Below are 18,927 nucleotides of genomic sequence, written 5' to 3' on the forward strand. Positions count from 1 at the left end.
GAAGGACACACCCGACCCATCCTTCAAATTCGGGGAAAAGGAGGACGCATTTGTTGGCTGCATTCGGAGGAGTCTACGAATTTGGACAGCCTTCGACGTGTCGCTGTGACGTAATCGGTCTACAAATGCGGCCTCAGGAGGATGCAGCCCATGAATTTGGACACGACCTACATGTTTGTACATCAGCTTATCAAATACTGTCTGCTGTCTTCATTTATTACTCTTCACCTGCTTCACTGTCACTGTGTGGGCGGAGCTGTCTGAGCCCTGCCCACACAGACACAGCTCCTCTCTGGAGCAAAACTTCTGCTTCATCTCCGCCTCTTTTCTTCATCCTCCACCTCTCTTTTCTCTTCTTCAGTGTTCTGCAGCCACGGAGCCTCACAGCCATTAGCACGCCCATACCTGAGCAGCTAGCATTACCCAGCATGCCGTGCAGCAGTGTCAGTTTGTAAATGTGCAAGAATTCCTGCTCCAAACTGTTTCACAGAGTGCTGTGTGCCGTGACCTTTGACCTGCTAAAGACAGTCAGCTGTGGATTATTCATTGTTGTGTCTGATACTTAGAACTGTGAGGAAGAAGCTACACAGTTAATCAGGGTCCCCTCTCTCTGAATCAGGAAAGGTGGGCAGGCCGCGTGTGGGCCGCGGGCCATACGTTGAGTATCACTGTTTGAAATGTGAACATTGTTCTGCTGCAGTCAATGGACTAAACCAGAGAAGAAGAAAACAGACTTTACCATGAAGATCCTCAGTGTGGATCAGTATAATATCAGCCTGATGTCTGCAGTTTAGTGTCAGCACAACTTTCACATCATATTCATCTCAGCACAACTAAAACATGCTGACTGACCTCAGAGTTTCAAATCGACATCGTGGATTCTCCCGAAAACCACACAGATGCTTCACTCCTGAACCCTTCAGGTTGCTGTAGGTTCCACTCAGGTCCACCTCTGTGGGATACGAGGGGTTGGACTTCAGTGCTGCTGCCAGATAATCACAGCTGATCTCTGACAAACCACAGCTCTTCAATCTGTATAAAGAATGAAAGATGTAAGTTTATTAGACAAAGTGCTTGAAATCATTCAGTGTTTCATCATCTGTTCAGAGCTGAAGAAGGTTCAGAATGTAGAAGTTTAGAAAATGGAAACTCCAAACAGCTGAAGCCAACAGGAAGCAGCTTCAAACAAACACAACAAGAGAAAAAACTCTGAATGTTTCACATTAAAGTCGTACATTTCTCATAAAAACAGGACAAAGACTTGAAAAAGTCGTGTTTTTCCTTCCAGGAACCACATGGCTTCACTTTTAAAGGTGAAGTGTGAAAGAAATGGACATATTTGAAGTCCAACACCTTTTTCCAGTCACATTATTAAAGCAGACAAACTACAAGCTCATTTTCATTCCAACAAGTCATCTTCTGACCTGGACTAACAACACTGGTCTCTATGTGCAGCTGGCTGTGAGACCAGTGCTCAGGGAGCGTCTACAAAGTGCAACACTGAAAGAACATCACACACTCATTTGCTTCCAGCACTTTCACACAATCATCTACTGTCATCATTCATGTTCCTGCTCCTCTGGATTCACACGGAGCCTCTGCTCATGCCGTTGCCATGGTGAATCATAATATGTGGCTCCATAACTCAGACTGAGCATGCTCAGAGCTGATTGGCCCGACTCTGATCAGCTGATCTAGAAGAGGAAACTCTGCTATATGTACATTATTACATCTACACCTGAATCACAACACTCACACAAATATATCAACTGTGTTTAATATTTTGGCACGTAGATCATTTATGTGCTTCAGCTCTTCTTACATTTTACCACCAACATGTTTCAAAAGGAGCAGCTTTTACTTTGAAGGCCAGCTGTCTGTGTTTCCTGTTTTCATTGTTGGATAATGGAACAAGTCGATGCTTCAGTGCTTTGAATTAGGGGTGGGTTTTAATAATCGATTCATCGATTAAAATCGATTCTGGCTTGGATAACGTGATATTGATTAATTAAAATCCTGAATCAATTTTTTAATATTAATTTATTTTGCCCGAAATGTCAGAATCTCAGGTTAAACCTCACAAAACTTTAACAACCACCAAACAGCTGAAACAGTGAATGAGAGCAGGAACACGGATTCTGCACAGAGACGTAAACACAAAGCTCGGACCCGCCGACACTTCAGAATCAGTGAGATGTCGCCTTTCTCACTGACGGCACAGACACGGTCGGGGCTGAAAGCCGACAGCTCGCCGATTCTGATGTTTCGGCGGGTCCACGCTTTGTGTTTACGTCCTTTTTGCGCTCGATTCTGAAGCTGTTAGTTTTATCTCTCTACAAACAATATTGACTGAACCAGCAGCAAAAGAAGATCCAAACTACGCTTCACATAAACATCGTCATGAACTCACTCTGACTTTTGCTGTTTTGCTTCCACCACAATAAAAATCACACTTCATGCACAGCTCTCTCTCTCTCTCTCTGTACTTCAAGAACAGTTTCCTGTTTAAAATCTGTTTTCTGCATTATTCGCTTGCTTGTTACGCACAAGTCTACCGTTGTTTACAGCGCTGTCGGCCGCTGTTTTTTTCCTTTTACTTGCTTTCGAAAAGAAAACCTAATTTCTGCTGTTCAATACTGAACAAATTTAAACTTTTTAAAATTATGCAAAATGCAAAACGCTCAGTTGTGTCTTTAACAAAAACACTGTAACTTTGCTCTGCTTCACTTCAGCAGCATCAGGTAATGTTCATGTGTTGATTCATGGTTTTCTTTCGTTTTTGATCTACTGCAGAATATTTCTATAAAATCCCAGAACAGGAAAATCACCTTCATGTTTTTCTGTGTTTTATCTTCAGCTACGTTGACACAAAGGCCTCTGCTGTGATGCTCACACATTTGATAAAGTCTCGAAAGTGCCAGCTTCCCTTTTATAGACACAAAAATATGTAAATGTACTGAATTATAATATTTCTGTCTGAGGCAAAATTTCCCAGATTCCAATCGAATTGAATCGAACTGAACATTTCCTCATGAACTGTATTAAACTCTGTAAATGAACTGAGAACTATTTCTACATTTGAAACTATGGATTCATTTTCCCGTTCACTTCTGTACGTTAGTGTATAAATGAATGTTAGACTGGGCTCCATGGAAACACTTGGACTGGTCTCAGCTGCCTTCTTTCTGTAGTCCTTTCTCTTCTCCAGCTTCTGTTTGAAATCCTCTCACAGAGCCTGAAACCTGCTTTGCTGTCATGTTTGGGCCTGTGTTCCTCTGCTTTAACACAAACCTCACCACAGCAGCTGTGTGGGTCGTCTCTGTAGCAGCCAGATCAGCTTCTGATACATGAACATCATCACAGCTCCTAACTTCACCTTTATTAGCTTTGACATTCATGTCTTTCTTTTCTCTGTCTGTTTCCACACAAGCTCAAAGTCTCTGCAGCCTGTTTTTATCTGCTATCATCAGATCTCCAACAGCCTCATTCACATCCCTCACACACTCTACAGCCTCACCAGTACTGACTTCATCTTCACTGACTGATGGAGCACAACATGAACCTGTGGAGGCTGAAAAGCTGTCCAGACACACATCTCCCCGTCACCACTGCACTTCTGTCAGCCTTTAAATGAACCCTGCTCAAGTCTGTAACTTCTATTTGGAGCCAAGAGGAAAACTGTTGTTCAGTCGTTTGGAAAGACACAACATTTCTGAAAGCACTCAAAGACACATTTCTCTTCAGACACATCCTGAACATTTAGGAACTAAAGAACGTTTCAAATATCAAAGATCTGAAATATAGAAAAACAACAACAGCTGCAGTCAGTGAACTCACCTCAGAGTCTCCAGTCGACAGTTTGGACTCTCCAGTCCAGCACACAGAAGCTTCACGCCTGAATCCTGCAGCTTGTTGTTACTAATGTCCAGTTCTGTCAGATGGGAGGGGATGGACTTCAGAGCCGAGGCCACAACTTCACAGTGAGTCTCTGAGAGTCCACAGTCAGCCAGTCTGTGATCATAGAAAATACAAAATGTGTTATTATAAAAGCAGAAAGTCTGCATTATAAACACAGACTGAATGTATATGAAGACAAAACAGAGTGAGGTCATAATCTGATGAACATCTGCTCTTCACATCTGTGCTTCAGCTCCTCTTACTGTGTTTGACATGACACAACGATTGAGTCTCTCTCAGACCTGCAGACTTTTAATGAGAATCTTTGTTTGGCTTTAATCTGCAGATGAAGGAGGAAGATGGTGTCACATTTAGGCTTCCACAATGTCCACAGTCTGTCAGTGAGATCTGATCCAGAGTCAGAGTGAAGACACACATGTGGACTGTTTCCTGTCTTGAATCCAGAACATTTTGAATGAGCTCAGCTCAGTGAAGAGTTCCAGCTGGAAAGATGATCTCTGTTTGCTACCTGCTGCTGTCAGGTACGACTGTTCACGTCCACACTCAGGAAAAATCTGCTGACTGTCACCAAACGGAGCAGAAATGTCATCACTGGACAATAATGATGAATGAACTCAGAGCTGCTGATATCACATCTGATTTCAGGGGAACTAAACTAAAAAGGAACAAATAGAAACAACCATCATGACTCTGTTTGACCTTCAGATCAGAAACTATGGTTCAGAACAGCAGCAGGATTTCAGGCACTGTCACATCCTCAACATCCATATTCCAAATGCTCTTCCTGACAGGACACGCTTTGTTCCCACTCAGGGAGTTTCCATGTGTACAAATCATTTCTGAATCTCAGTAGACTGGGAGGTTTTTCCATCTCATGAATCTCTTTCCTAACATCAAACTAGATAAATCAAACAAAGGAACTGGAGTCTGTCTAATTTCTGACCCCAGTAAAGTTTGTACTGGGATACCCCGACATACTCTCTCTCCATCTGCTCCCACAGCCTCATATTCACAGCTGGCCCTTCTCTCAGCATCCACACTCAGGGTGGGGGCGGGGTCAACACCAGTCAAAACCATTGCTTTGGCCTTATGGCCATTTTATTAGTGTGCGTTTCTCAGTAACAAGCAGGACTACGCACAGGTGTTTGGACATGTGTGGACCCGACCTACACTTAAACTTCTTAAATCCTCTGTTTCTGTGTCACCAGCTACACTTTTAATATTAATATATTCACTCCGACATTTTTGGGGAGCAGTCAGAGCTCGTACACTGCAGACAAACATGTCTCCCAGCACACAGCTGACTGTCAACTCTCTGAGATTGGATATGATTCATTTAGATTATATCTGTAAGGTGAAGTTTATCTCGGTGTTTATTTGTTCCTGAGGAAGTCAGCTCGGCTCAGATTAAACTTTAATAACTGAACAATTTCAATGAACCTTAACGCCTCCCTGGAGCATATATGGAACTGAATCAGTCACTTTTCTTTATTTCCTGATGTTCATATGTGACATACATGTTTTAACCATTAATCTGGAATTAAACTGACATTTAATATATTTTAAGGAGGAAAGAGAAATTTCACCAGAGGATGTTGATGCTGTTCATGGAGACTGAAGACAGAACGATTTATCTGTCTTAATATTTCTGCTGCTCTTTCCTCAGGTGTAAAAATATATTAACTGTTGGTTTTAATTCAAAATCAATGGTTAAAATGTTAAAACACCAACAAACTTGTGGCGTTAGTGTTGATATTCTGTGAGTTACTTAAAGAGATCACACAGGTACAGGACATATTTTATGTTCAGGTTTATGCATGTTTGTGGTGAGATGTGCATGTAGTGGGCTGTTATGTTGTAAACTGTGTGGATGTGTTTGGGAACAGAAAGATTATTTTACTGCATAAAACGGCGCTGATCAGCTGTTTCTGCGGCTGACACACTCGGCCGGTGAACCACCTGACTCACACAGGCTCTCCTCCTCCACAGTCCTCGTTTATGAAGAGCTTTACAAACACAACATCACGGCTAACAGCTGGATTCTCCCGTTTCAGTGCCAAACAGCCACTTCCTGCTACAGACAGTAAAGTGGACAGTTTGGCGCTAAACACGTTTTTAAAACTTTAAGCTCTTATTTGTTAAAGCCAGCTTCACAGACAGATCTGTGTCAGTGTTTTAGAGCAGGGCTCAGTGGTGTAAACCAGCCTTTATATGTGTTTCATCTCCATTTTTACATTAAACTGAACCAAAACACTGAAACCTTCACCTGATATGTCTGTGTAGGTTCTCATCATACAGTCATGGTAATCTAAGGAGCCTGGAAAGAAAAGTGACTTCTTTAAGTTTCTTGAAGACGTTTCATCTCTCGAAACCTCTGCTGATAATCACCCACACCCTTTTTCACAGCTTGGCTCATGTGATGAGCCACATGATCAATAGTTGGTCAGCGACCCTCTTAAGGGACACTCCCACTAGGATTAAAATCTGGGACTCTCCACTTTCTGGTTTTAGAAGTGAAGAAGCTGAATGTTCGGATTAAACATCTTCAAGACACTTAAAGCAGTGCACTCGCTTTTCTTTCTAAGCGGCCTTTCTTAGATCACCTGATATAACCTGAGTAAATTATGTCGAGTGTCAGCGGGGTTTGAAAACTCTGCAGCATGACCCGGGTGTTGCTGGTGGCATCATGAGCTTAGACCCCTCAGTCAGCTCGGTCTGAAGTCATCGTCAGCACTAACAGGCACAAATAGGCTCTAACGTGACAAACTGACCCGACATTTAAAGAGTGCCCACTACAGTCTCAGCTAAAACATATTAAAATGTGCAACACCAAGGACTGTACACTGGACTCCATTTCAGTGCAAAATAATAAAACAAAGTAAATCCATCCAATCTCCTCTGCCTGTCCTTATCATCAATAAAAACAATTAATAAAACAGAAAATCATAGAAACAGTCATCTTTGTTATTGCATCATCACACATCAGTTCCCAGTAACTAGTCAGAATGAGACGTTGTTTTCATCTTTCTCACACTCATCTCACTCCCCGGTCACAACAGGTGGTGACTTTAACAGGTGTTACAACCTGGCTCAAAGCTGCAAAAGAGGGCGGAGACTGAAAACAGAGACTGGTTTCATTTTGAAGTTCTTAATAACCTCGGCTAAAGATGACACCAGACAGCGTGACAGGGTCTGACAACGAGTGGTGGCGTCGTCCTAGCCGACCTCGGCAGTTATTCACACGCCATGACCAAAAACTCCTGCAGTGTCACAGCAGACAGAGGAGGAGTCACAGAGGAGCGTAACAGCTGTGACAGATGCAACAGGAGGACGAGCTCCAACAGTAAACACACTGTGAAGACAGGAAAGCAGTCACGAGTGATGTTGGTCCTGTTTTTATCTCCACTAAAACCTCTCTAACGTCACATGTAACAGAACACAGACACATCTGATTATCAGGGACCACGACCCACATCTTTGCCTCACTATGTTTATAAGAAGAGACTGAAAATAACGATTCTCCCAACACATCACCAACACTTTTATGGCAAACAGATAATAGTGAGTGACAAGAGGTGAACTGTTTCATATGCAGTTATCAGGGTAAATACATTTAAACCAAAGACACTGGAAGAGTAAAGGAAAGGAACTGAAGGTGACAATTCAAGAAGCTCAACAGAAGTCAAATGTAACAGGATCAAGATTCCCTGTTAAAAACAGATATGTATAGTATAATAGTAGACTACACTAATAATAGTGTATAGTATAATAGTATACTATACTAATAATAGTGTATAGTATAATAGTATACTATACTAATAATAGTGTATAGTATAGTATACTATACTAATAATAGTGTATAGTATACTATACTAATAATAGTGTATAGTATAGTATACTAATAATAGTGTATAGTATAGTATACTAATAATAGTGTATAGTATACTATACTAATAATAGTGTATAGTATAATAGTATACTATACTAATAATAGTGTATAGTATAATAGTAGACTACACTAATAATAGTGTATAGTATAATAGTAGACTACACTAATAATAGTGTATAGTATAATAGTATACTATACTAATAATAGTGTATAGTATAGTATACTATACTAATAATAGTGTATAGTATAATAGTAGACTACACTAATAATAGTGTATAGTATAGTAGTATACTATATGAAGTCTACACCGCCACGTCCTTAAAATTCAGCGAAATTAAGGACGCATTTGAGGGCCGCATTTCGAGCAGCGACCTTCGTCCCGTCGCTGTGATGTAATCGGCCTTAAAATGCGTCCTTTAAGGCTGCAGACCCTGAATTGGGATACAGCCAGAGTCTCGTCTCTGTTTTCACAGAGGATGTGGTTCTGTTGGCTTCATCAGGTGATGGCCTCCAGCTCACAGTGGAGCTGTTCTCAGCAGAGTGTGAAGCCCTGTGAATGAGGATCAGCATCTGAGGCCATGGTCCTCAGCTGGGAAAGGGTGGAGTGCCCACTCTGGGTCAGAGACGTTCCTGCCCCAGGTGGAGGAGTCTCAGGGTCGTGTAAAGAAGGGGGAGGGGAGCAGGAATCAACAGACAGACTGTTGCTGCGGTAACAGTGAGGTGGACGCTGTACCGGTCTGTCGTGGTGAAGAGAGAGAGAGCTGAGCCTGACAGCAAAGCTCTAAATTTACCGGTCGATCTACGTCCCTGCCCTCACCTATGGTCACGAGCTGTGGGCAGTGACGGGAAGAACCAGATCGTGGTTACAAGTGGGGCAAATAAATTTTCTCTGAAGGGTAGCTGGTGTCTCCCTTGGAGACGGGGTGAGGAGAATCCCCTTCACAAAAACTAATCAAGTGAACAAGACTCTCCAGGAGGGAAACATTTAAATATCCAAGTCCACCATAAAGAGAAAACTGCATGAAGGTAAACACAGATGGTGCATTACAATTCACTGCATGTGTTTTACATGAAGAATGGAGGATATACCGTCCACTTTCACTCTGTCTTTAGCAGCAAGTGGCTCTTTGTTGTTTGGCTAGCTGCACTGAAACAGGAGAATCCAGCTGTTAGCCGTAATGTTGGTGTTTGTAAAGCACTTTATAACCAAGGACTGTGTTTTTAATTTAAAGATTAAACTATTAACCGACACTGATCAATGATGTTAGTGATCACATCTGGACTCACCGAGCCTTTCTGCAGTTCCTCACAGCTGGAATCAGTCTCAGTCGTCCCTCCTTTGATGCTTTGTACTTCTGCAGGTCAAACTCATCCAGAACCTCCTCTGACATCTGCAGCATGAAGGCCAGAGCTGAGCAGTGGATCATAGAGAGGTCCTTTGACCTTTTCTTTGACTTCAGGAACTCTTGGATCTCCTGATGTACTGAGAGGTCGTTCATCTCCATCAGACAGTGGAAGATGTTGATGTTTCTGTCAGGACAGGAATTAAACTTCTTGTTATTCTTCAGGTTCTTGATGACTCTCTGGATGGTTTCTGGACTGTTCTCTGTCTGACCCAGCAGACCTCCTAAGAGTCTCTGGTTGGACTCCAGACAGAGGCCATGAAGGAAGCGGACAAACAGGTCCAGACGACCATTTTTACTCTGGAGGGATTTCTCCATGGCTCGTTTAAGGAAATCATCCAGAGATGACTCGTTGTATTTTTTTCCCAGAAAGTCCTTCAGCACCTCTGACTTCCTGTTGGTGAAACAGTGGAACATGTAGACTGCAGCCAGAAACTCCTGGATGCTCAGATGAACAAAGCAGTAGACTGGTTTCTGGAAGATCACACACTCTCTTTTGAAGATCTCTGTACAAACTCCTGAGTACACCGAGGCCTCTGTCACATCCAGACCACACTGCTCCAGGTCTTCTTGGTAGAACATGATGTTTCCTTTCTCCAGATGTTCAAACGCCAGCCTCCCCAGCTTCAGAAGAACTTCCCTGTCAGCCTCCGTCAGCTCCTGTGGACTCGTCTCATGTCCCTCGTGGTACTTGTTCTTCTTCCTCTTTGTCTGAACCAGCAGGAAGTGTGAGTACATGTCAGTCAGGGTCTTGGGCAGCTCTCCTCTCTGCTCTGTAGTCAACATGTGCTCCAGAACTGTAGCAGTGATCCAGCAGAAGACTGGGATTCTACACATGATGTGGAGGCTCCTGGATGTCTTCATGTGGGAGATGATTCTGCTGGACAGCTCTTCATCACTGAATCTCCTCCTGAAGTACTCCTCCTTCTGGGCGTCAGTGAAGCCTCGTACTTCTGTTAGCCTGTCAACACATGTAGGAGGGATCTGATTGGCCGCTGCAGGTCGGGAAGTTATCCAGACGAGAGCCGAGGGAAGCAGATTCCCCTGGATGAGGTTTGTCAGCAGCTGGCTGACTGATGACTTCTGTGTGACATCAGACAGCAGCTTCCTGTTGGTGAAATCCAATGAAAGTCTGCTTTCATCCAGGCCGTCAAAGATGAACAAAAGCTGAGAGACAGCCAGCTTCTCTGCTGTGACCTTCTGTAATGTTGGATGGAAAACATGGAGCAGCTCCAGAAGACTGTACTGCTCCTCTCTGATCAGGTTCAGCTCCCTGAATGAAAGCAGAACCACCACACTGACATGTTGGTTCTCCAAGCCCTCTGCCCAGTCCAGAGTGAACTTCTGCACTGAGAAGGTTTTTCCAACACCAGCCACGCCGTTGGTCAGAACCACTCTGATGGGTCTCTGTTGGTCAGGTAAGGCTTTAAAGATGTCCTGGCACCTGATTGGAGTGTCATGGAGGGCGTCCATCTTGGAAGCTGTCTCCAGCTGCCTCACCTCATGTTGGCTATGAACCTCTTCACTCTGTCCCTCTGTGATGTAGAGCTCAGTGTAGATCCTGTTGAGGAGGGTTCTACTTCCTGTTTCATCACTTCCTTCAGTCACACGTTCACATCTCCTCCTCAGACTGATCTTATGTTCATCTAAAACCTCCTGCAGACCAACATCTGCTGAAAGAAAGAAAAACAGACAGAAAACTCTTCAATGTCTGAACAACAACAAGAAGTCCAGTTTTCAGAAATGAGTCCATCAGCAGACAGATGTTCAGTCTTACTTTGTACACAGCTGCTCTGACTGGCTGTCTGCAGTCCAGCTCTGCTTCTGGATCTTTCTCCACACTGGGGACAGGACCAGTCTCCTGATGAAGCAGACTGGTCCCAGTATGAGGAGATGCACTGTCTGCAGAACCAGTGTCCACAGCTGGTAGAGACTGGATCCTTCAGGACGTCCTGACACAAAGCACAGCAGGACAGCTGCTCCTCCTCACAGACACCACTCCTCTTCCTCTTCCTCCCTCTGTGAACACATTTCTTTATCACTAAAATCATTGACTGTCAGTGACAAACATCCAGATTTGATGACACTGTGCAGAAGCTCTGATGGTCACAGAGAAAAGTCAAAGTGGAGAAACTTGTGTTTGAGTTCAGAATCCAAGTTTCCTTTGCTGTTCCTGCCTGTCTTATTAAACACAGAGTGATCAGCCTACAAACTCCACAGTAAAAGCCTTCATCACAGAGCTGATTATGTCCTTCACTGGATGTACTGGAAGTTTGGGATCCATCACTTTCAACTGACCTTTGACCTCCTCTAAAAACTGTGGTGGAGCAGCGGTGTCACATTCAGAGCTTTCAGCTTTATTTTGAAAGAGTTCAGTCATCAGGAAGTGAACTTCTGGGTTCTGATTTTCTTTCTATTATTTTACAGAAGTGAAGAAGAAGAACTACAAGCTTTGAAATGATCTGAGTGATATTTTTGAACATTGCCACCAAATTGAGTTCAGCCTCCAGCAGTAACTTTGTTTCATGATGCCTCCCTGATGATGTGATGTTTGATTACAAACCTGTTTATGTGTTAGACATTAATCACATGAACACAGGCAGAAAAAAGAAGCCAATGAAACAAATGACAGAAACGTGTTCATTCACTGCCATGATCCATATTTGATATGTACAGATGTTTGTAAAGAACACGTGTGCAGCGCTTTGTTCTGAGTATCTGCTGTCAGCACACAGTGCAGCAATAACGACAACCACACGTTTCTGTAGATCCTGAACATCAGCCTGGAGGAATCTGACCTCAGGTCTGCACACAGAGGAGCTTCACCTCTGGGATGATGCTGGCTTCAGCTCCTTCTACAATCAGGCAGAAGCTTCTGCACCATCAGGACACAAACAGAGAGGAGCTTCTATCCTCAGACCATCCAAGTCCTAAATCAGAACATGCTCCCCTCATAGCATCACCATCAGGGTTTAAACAGGACCTTACATCATGTTCTTGTCTCACTGTCATATTTCAGATCATACCTGATTCATTATGACGTCACACGCTGCTACACTGATCCTGCTGCTTCATTACTGCTGATATTACTCTGCTCACTCTGTTCAGTTACTCTGTTTACATCACTTTGCTCATTTGCTTTGTTCTGCTTGCACTGCTCTGTCAGTACATGCTGTGCTAATGTGGCACAAAGCACTTTAACATTACATCTGCACAATGTTTCATTATTTCATTTAATGATTGTTTCTAATGTTTTGTCCAGTCACAGGAGCAGCTCAGCACATTTCACTGTGTTGTACGTGTATGACGATGCCTGTGACAAATAAACAGCCTCGGACTCTTCAATCTTCTGCATTTCTTTGGAGATCAGCTCAGTGGCCTGTTGAGACCATCTTTCTATTTCTGATGACTCAGTTCAGATTATTATCCTGATACTTTCTTTTAAAATGTGATGAAATCATTTATCTGATGTTCTGACACAAATACACCAAAACAATCCCAAACAGCACAAACCACCACGTTACACACAGTGTAATAAAAATACAGGCAACTACAAATAAAAACACTTTAAAATATAAACTAAAATTACAAAGTGGTCACAGAATTTCAAACACCCGTAAATGAGTCAGCAGCTCTCTTACATGGTCAGCTGAGCTCCATGATTGAAGAACATTGTTGCTGCAGGTTCATGACTGAAATATGGAGGTCTCTCTTTGGACCAGTCACTCCTCACAGACACACAGCTGGATACTGGAGACTGTGACCTCTGACCTCTGCAAACACAAACACATCACATGAATTACTGATTAATCTGTTTAAAATCTTTTAAGCAGCTGCAAACACACAAACTGGATGATGTGATGGTTTCTGTCAGTAATAGTTGTCTCAGATTAGAGTACAGACGGCTGCAGAGACGTTCACAGCAACAGAGAAGAAATCATTACCTTGGATTGCATTACTACTACGATTGATACTAGCATTATCGTACCCGGACCACCATTAGGAATCATTTATGATGTCACTGGTAGAACACATTTATAGAAACAACCTTTGAACTCTGAGTCAGCAGCTCTCTTACATGGTCAGCTGAGCTCCATGATTGAAGAACATTGTTGGTGCAGGTTCATGACTGAAATATGGAGGTCTCTCTTTGGACCAGTCACTCCTCACAGACACACAGCTGGATACTGGAGACTGTGACCTCTGACCTCTGCAAACACAACCACATTGCATTCATTTCACATCAATTAGTACACCACAAAAGGCATGCAAGAAACACAGTATGAAGGCAAACTTCTGGCTTCAATAACATTCAACAGGTCAGGTGGAAACTTTTCTCAGATTTGATTCATGTTTTTATAGAACGATCCAGCTAAAAAAAATATACCATTAGGTCAGGGGTCAGCAACCTTCAGGACCCAAAGAGCCATTTGGAGCCAGTTTCCACGCAAAAGAAAACACTGGGAGCCACAAATACTTTTTGACATCTAGAATGAAGATAACACTGTATATACTGTTTTTTACCTTTATGCTTTGTGTGAACAACTAAGGTGTGTTGCTTATGAAATCCATGAAGTGCTACAGAGAAAATTACAGGTTATTTATGTAATGAACACATTTGAACTCTTAAAGAAATATAACCAAAGGAAAGACACCCAGCTGAACTAAAATGATGTAGCAAACAAAAACTGCTGTGAGCCGCCACCCTTATATCTCGTTTGGGCTTTTGGAGCCTTGACCTGACTTTTAAAAAATAATTGGAAAAAAAGCTCTATGCTGCTGAAAGATGAAAAATAGATATTTGCAAAATTCTGCCTAAATATGTATTTTACCTGGTTAATGTGTGTGGCGGGGCGTGGTCTGCAGCGCCGCTGCAGGGGAGGCGGACGCACCTGAGCGGCACCCGCAATCACGCCTCGCCGCCTTAACGTCTGTGCTGTTGTGTGTCGGGCTGTGAGCTGCAAAGCTACAGCCGGCTGTGTGCGTACAGCAACCGTGTGTGAAAAGTGGTCAATAAAGAGAAGCTGAAAAGCGTGTTCATGCAAACATCGTCGGGTCTGCCGTGATATGTTTACAACGGGACTTCTGCTCCTGAACCTCTGCGCACAGCGTCTGCAGGTCGGGGCTGTACGAAGTCACTTTCATCTTTACAGGACTGTAAGCTGTCGTCTGTGAGGCGTGAGCGGTAGGGATGGGTATTGATAAGATTTTCACGATTCCGATTCCATTTTCGATTCTGTGTAACGATTCGATTCTTTATCGATTCTTTTTAAAAAAGGAGAACACTAAGGTCGATTAGCTTAGAACTTTGTTTTATATCTTCTCTTTGAACAAGATATAAATTTAGGAGTAACATGGCCTTACAAACCCAACAGTGAGATCTTAAGAGATCCAGCCTACGGCTCTTCAATGTGGTGTCACAGGGACCCCGGGGAAAAAAATTGTAAATGTAAAATAATAAAATAAATATTCTTCTGTAGCAATAACAAAGTATAACATAAATTATTCTGTAGCAATTACACAAGAATATCCAGTAATGTCCCTGCCTACAATTAAACACATTCACTTACCGAAAATCGGGGGCATCTGCTGTGGCAAATGGGTGCAAGCCTTTGACCACAAACTTAGTCACTGCTCGGTAACATTAGTCTATCCTGGCTTAAAAGGAGACGCTACCGGTAGACTGCAGCGAGAACTGCCAGCGAGCGCCAGCCAGACTCTGTCTCTCTCATCATGGTCACCTAAACGCGCAGTAATGGCAGATAAGGCAGATCGCGCTAACATAATATGCACTGTTAGCTGATTATTTACCTGCCGCATTAACGGGAGAGGACGTGCAAATGTTACCGCTGCTGCTGGGTTGAGATTCACGAGTCCGGAGCGGAATTAAAAACACGACATTCATTTAAGGTCATCGTGTTTTGTGAGCAAATGCTTTTGCATATTCGTAGTGTTCCCTCCCTTAAATGAAGTATCTACTTTGCAAGTATTGCAAGTTGCCCTGTTGTCATCCGTTCTTGTAAAGTATAACCAATCCTTTTAGCGTTTGAGCCGCCATGTTTCCTGCCAGGTAAATGACGCTCCGCAACGTGGTGACGTCATTCAGGGTGACTGGAATTGATAAGGGAATCGTTTGCAAAAATGGCAAACGATTCCAAGGAATTGAAACAGTGGGAACCGGTTCTCAACAAGAACCGGTTTTCGATACCCATCCCTAGTGAGCGGTGTTTGTTTTTAACATAGTTCACGGTGGAGAACAGCTGCTGACATAATGTGGATCCGAAGATCCATAATTGGCCTACCTGGGGCTGAAAGTCTCGATAAATGCACGGCGTCTCGGCGGGTACACCGGCTTCCGCGAGTGTGACGCTTATTTGAACGATGAAAAAATAAAAAAATATAATTTTATTTTTATATTTCAATATCACAAAAATCTTCCAATTTAGAACTACAAGTTAAAAAAAGAACATAAATAAAATACACTTCAGCTAAATACTTCTAATTTATTTTCCCAAACCACGAGGAGCCGCACTGTAAGGACTAAAGAGCCGCAGGTTGCCGACCCCTGCATTAGTGTTAGTCAATGTTGCAACTGAACTGAAAAACAAAAGATTTTGGTCAGGTCCAAAGAAACAAAGTCACTATTAATACAACACAACCCCCCCAAAAAGAGCCATGTAGACCCCGGGCTCTATGGGTCTTGTGCTCGGAGCTTGTTCCTGTGCTGCCATGATTAGTGCCTCTGTGCTGTCTTTCAGTCCAGCTTTGTTCAGCCACTGGTAGGATTTCTGGATGTCAGCCACTTCCTCTGCCTGCTGGTGGTGCAAACTGTGTTGTTCTGAGTTTCATTGGACGTCTTTGTCCAAAGCACCAGACAAAGGGCAAAGTAGATGCATTTGCATCAGCAGGAAAATACACCCCAAACTAGCATCATCATTATACAACTTTAACAACTGCCACTAAATGATACTTCATACACAGACCAGTGTTAGGTTAAGTTATGATGTCACTGGCAGAACATTTATAGAAACAACCTTTGAACTCTGAGTCAGCAGCTCTCTTACATGGTCAGCTGAGCTCCATGATTGAAGAACATTGTTGGTGCAGGTTCATGACTGAAATATGGAGGTCTCTCTTTGGACCAGTCACTCCTCACAGACACACAGCTGGATACTGGAGACTGTGACCTCTGACCTCTGCAAACACAAACATCAATAACTGATCAGTTCTCTCTGACAGCCATATGATCAGCTGATCCCTCTGTGATATTGTGTCTGCCTCATAACGCTGACAGGTCAGCCAATCATCAGCCAGTTTTTTCTGTCTCTGAATGAACTCAGTTTGTTCTCAGCTCTTCTCTCTGATTCTGCTGCACTGACTTCACTTAAACTTACCGAGTTCAGATCTTAGCAAGAAAACAAGTCAATAAAAATCAAACTCAGATCAAACAGTTTGAACCAATCACAGATCAATGATTCTGTCATGGTTATGTTGAAATGACTAATAAAGTTAGTAGTGTTCTTACATTATTGCTGCAGGTCCATGACTGTAAGGTGGAGGTGTTTGTGTAACTCCGTCACTCCTCACAGACACACAGCTGGATGCTGCAGATGCTGCTCCGTCCTCTTCCTCCATCTTCTTGATGTCAGGGTGGAGTTAGTCTGAGAGGTAAACACACACACTCAGAGGTGCTGTTGTACTGGAAGCATCACACTGACGGCTTTCTAATGTTGGAGCTTTGGCCCTAAAGTCCAAACCAGTTATTTTAGAGGCTCAAAGTCTTTAAAAAACACCAAAACCATCACATTATTTAATAAGTACATGATCAGGTGGATGAAGGAACTCAGTGTGTTTGGGATCATCATCATGGTGAGGAGCCCACATGTTACGGCTCCTTTGGAGAGAAGCTGAGGATCACTGCAGGAAGTGAGCTCATGAAACCAAACTGCTGTTTGTGAGCAGCATGACTCTGTTATTGGACCTGCTCTGTGTTCTACATATGATCAATACTTCAAATATCTGTAAACATGTCATCTTATATTTGTTGCACTTGGTCACATCTGTCTTTAAAAATAGATTTTTAATGTCACTGAGAGTTCTTTTCTACCTTTATTGATTTATTTTGGAATAAATTAAATATAAAGGTGCCAAAAACTGCCTGCAGCTTCTGCTCTGTGACAGGAAACTACTGTCAGGCTCAAAATGACTTCAGATTATTCATCACAGAGTGTTTATAGATCACAGGACACGTTACAGTTTTACTGTCGATGTTTTAGTTAAAAAAAAATGCTGCGATAAGGTCTTACTGTGAATCTGCGCGCTCATTGGTTAATACCCTGAGACTGACAGGTGGTTATCCAATCAGCGTGCGGCCTCACACGGACATAAAACTCTTAAAGTTTGTTTTTGAAGGGATTTTCAGATCAGACCTGATTTTTCTGCCTACAGCCTGTTTACCGATATAATCAATATCAGATATCAGAGCAACAGAAACCTCGGTGATCAGGACGCCGGCACTGAGAACAGGAAGTGGCTCAAACGTCGCACTTTCATAAAGTCAGCCTGAACTCCACTCACAGAGTTTCTGTCGCCATTTTAGTTTTAAAACACGTCGAGATAAGGGCGGGTCTTACTGTGAACCTGCGCGCTCATTGGCTAATAACTTGAGATGGACAAGTCGCTATCCAATCAGCGCGCGGCCTCTTCCGACATAAAGTAGTTTCCTTTGAAAAACCAAAGTCTGATTATTTTTGCCTCCACTGACGGAGCCTGTTGTTCCCGCCACAGAGACACAGTAATGTCAGAGCGGTGTTAACACTCACCTGCCTCAGCACAGCTCTCACTCTCCTCCTGCTCTCTCAGCTAAACTCACTTCCTCTCTACTTACAGGAAACCAGCGCTCAGAGGAGCCGACCGGCCTCACGTTTCACCCACAGACACGAACAGCGTGGAATTATTTTATGTCATAAGAAGAAACATATTCATGTTAACACTCACCTGCCTCAGCTCCACCTTCCTCCTCCTGCTGCTCTGAACGGAGGATCAACACTTTCAATGCTCCTCCCTAAACACAGAGGATGCTGGGACTTGTAGTTTTTAAACTTCGTTCAGCCTTCTTTAGTCCATCCAGGACAGTTACTAACCCCACATCTGGGGCTACTGGGTGGCACCAAATGACTCCTTCAAATTACAAACATATATATTGTTTATTAATAAGCAAATATTATGCAAAAAAACTACAAGAGAGGAATAGGCAGACCAGAAAATGACAGACATGAAACATAACTGAGACAAGGAGACAAGGACACAGGAAAAGCGTCGTAACAAAACTAAAAACTACACATCAGGAAACCTTAACATGAGTCATGGAGCAAGGAATACTAAAACTAAATAAACACAAAATAAAAACTATAGACACATATCATAACCAAAGCCACTGGGTCACCAGACCCAGGAAAACTAACACCAAAAAGCTGCCTGGTACAAAGAAAAGTCACTGCTTTATTGAGCGAGGAAGAGAAGGATGTTCAGGTTGTGTTTATGCATCCATCCGGCCCTGCTGCAGGTTTCATCTGGCCGACAAAGGAAGAGAACTGCTCAGAGTGCTCAGAGTTATTGATGGACACAGAGAGTCACTGAAAATGTCTGAACTAAATACTCTTATATGGAGAAAAATTTAAGCTTTAATCTTTAATAGTTGTGAGATATTCATGTTCA

At 42.9% G+C, this 18,927-nt stretch overlaps 1 protein-coding gene across 4 annotated transcripts in view; it reads right to left on the reverse strand.

Moving 5' to 3' along the window:
• LOC308394300 (NACHT, LRR and PYD domains-containing protein 12-like) overlaps nucleotides 1–18,927 on the reverse strand; it is a 168,294-nt gene that overhangs the window by 132,926 nt on the left and 16,441 nt on the right. For 3 of the 4 annotated variants that reach the window (XM_080878555.1, XM_080878553.1, XM_080878554.1), the window contains exons 1-5: nucleotides 12,852–12,977; nucleotides 10,988–11,229; nucleotides 9,095–10,883; nucleotides 3,838–4,011; nucleotides 853–1,032 (exon numbers count right to left, since the gene is read on the reverse strand). In XM_080878555.1, the coding sequence (XP_080734681.1) occupies nucleotides 853–1,032; nucleotides 3,838–4,011; nucleotides 9,095–10,883; nucleotides 10,988–11,229; nucleotides 12,852–12,883 (2,417 nt within the window). In that variant the 5' untranslated portion in view covers nucleotides 12,884–12,977. Of the gene's footprint in view, nucleotides 1–852; nucleotides 1,033–3,837; nucleotides 4,012–9,094; nucleotides 10,884–10,987; nucleotides 11,230–12,851; nucleotides 12,984–13,288; nucleotides 13,421–16,274; nucleotides 16,326–16,735; nucleotides 16,872–18,207; nucleotides 18,391–18,927 lie in introns of those variants that run through there. The other variant, XM_080878556.1, reaches the window with a different exon arrangement.

Source organism: Rhamphochromis sp. 'chilingali' (genome assembly GCF_963969265.1).
Source record: "Rhamphochromis sp. 'chilingali' genome assembly, chromosome: 3".
Taxonomy (NCBI): domain Eukaryota; kingdom Metazoa; phylum Chordata; class Actinopteri; order Cichliformes; family Cichlidae; genus Rhamphochromis; species Rhamphochromis sp. 'chilingali'.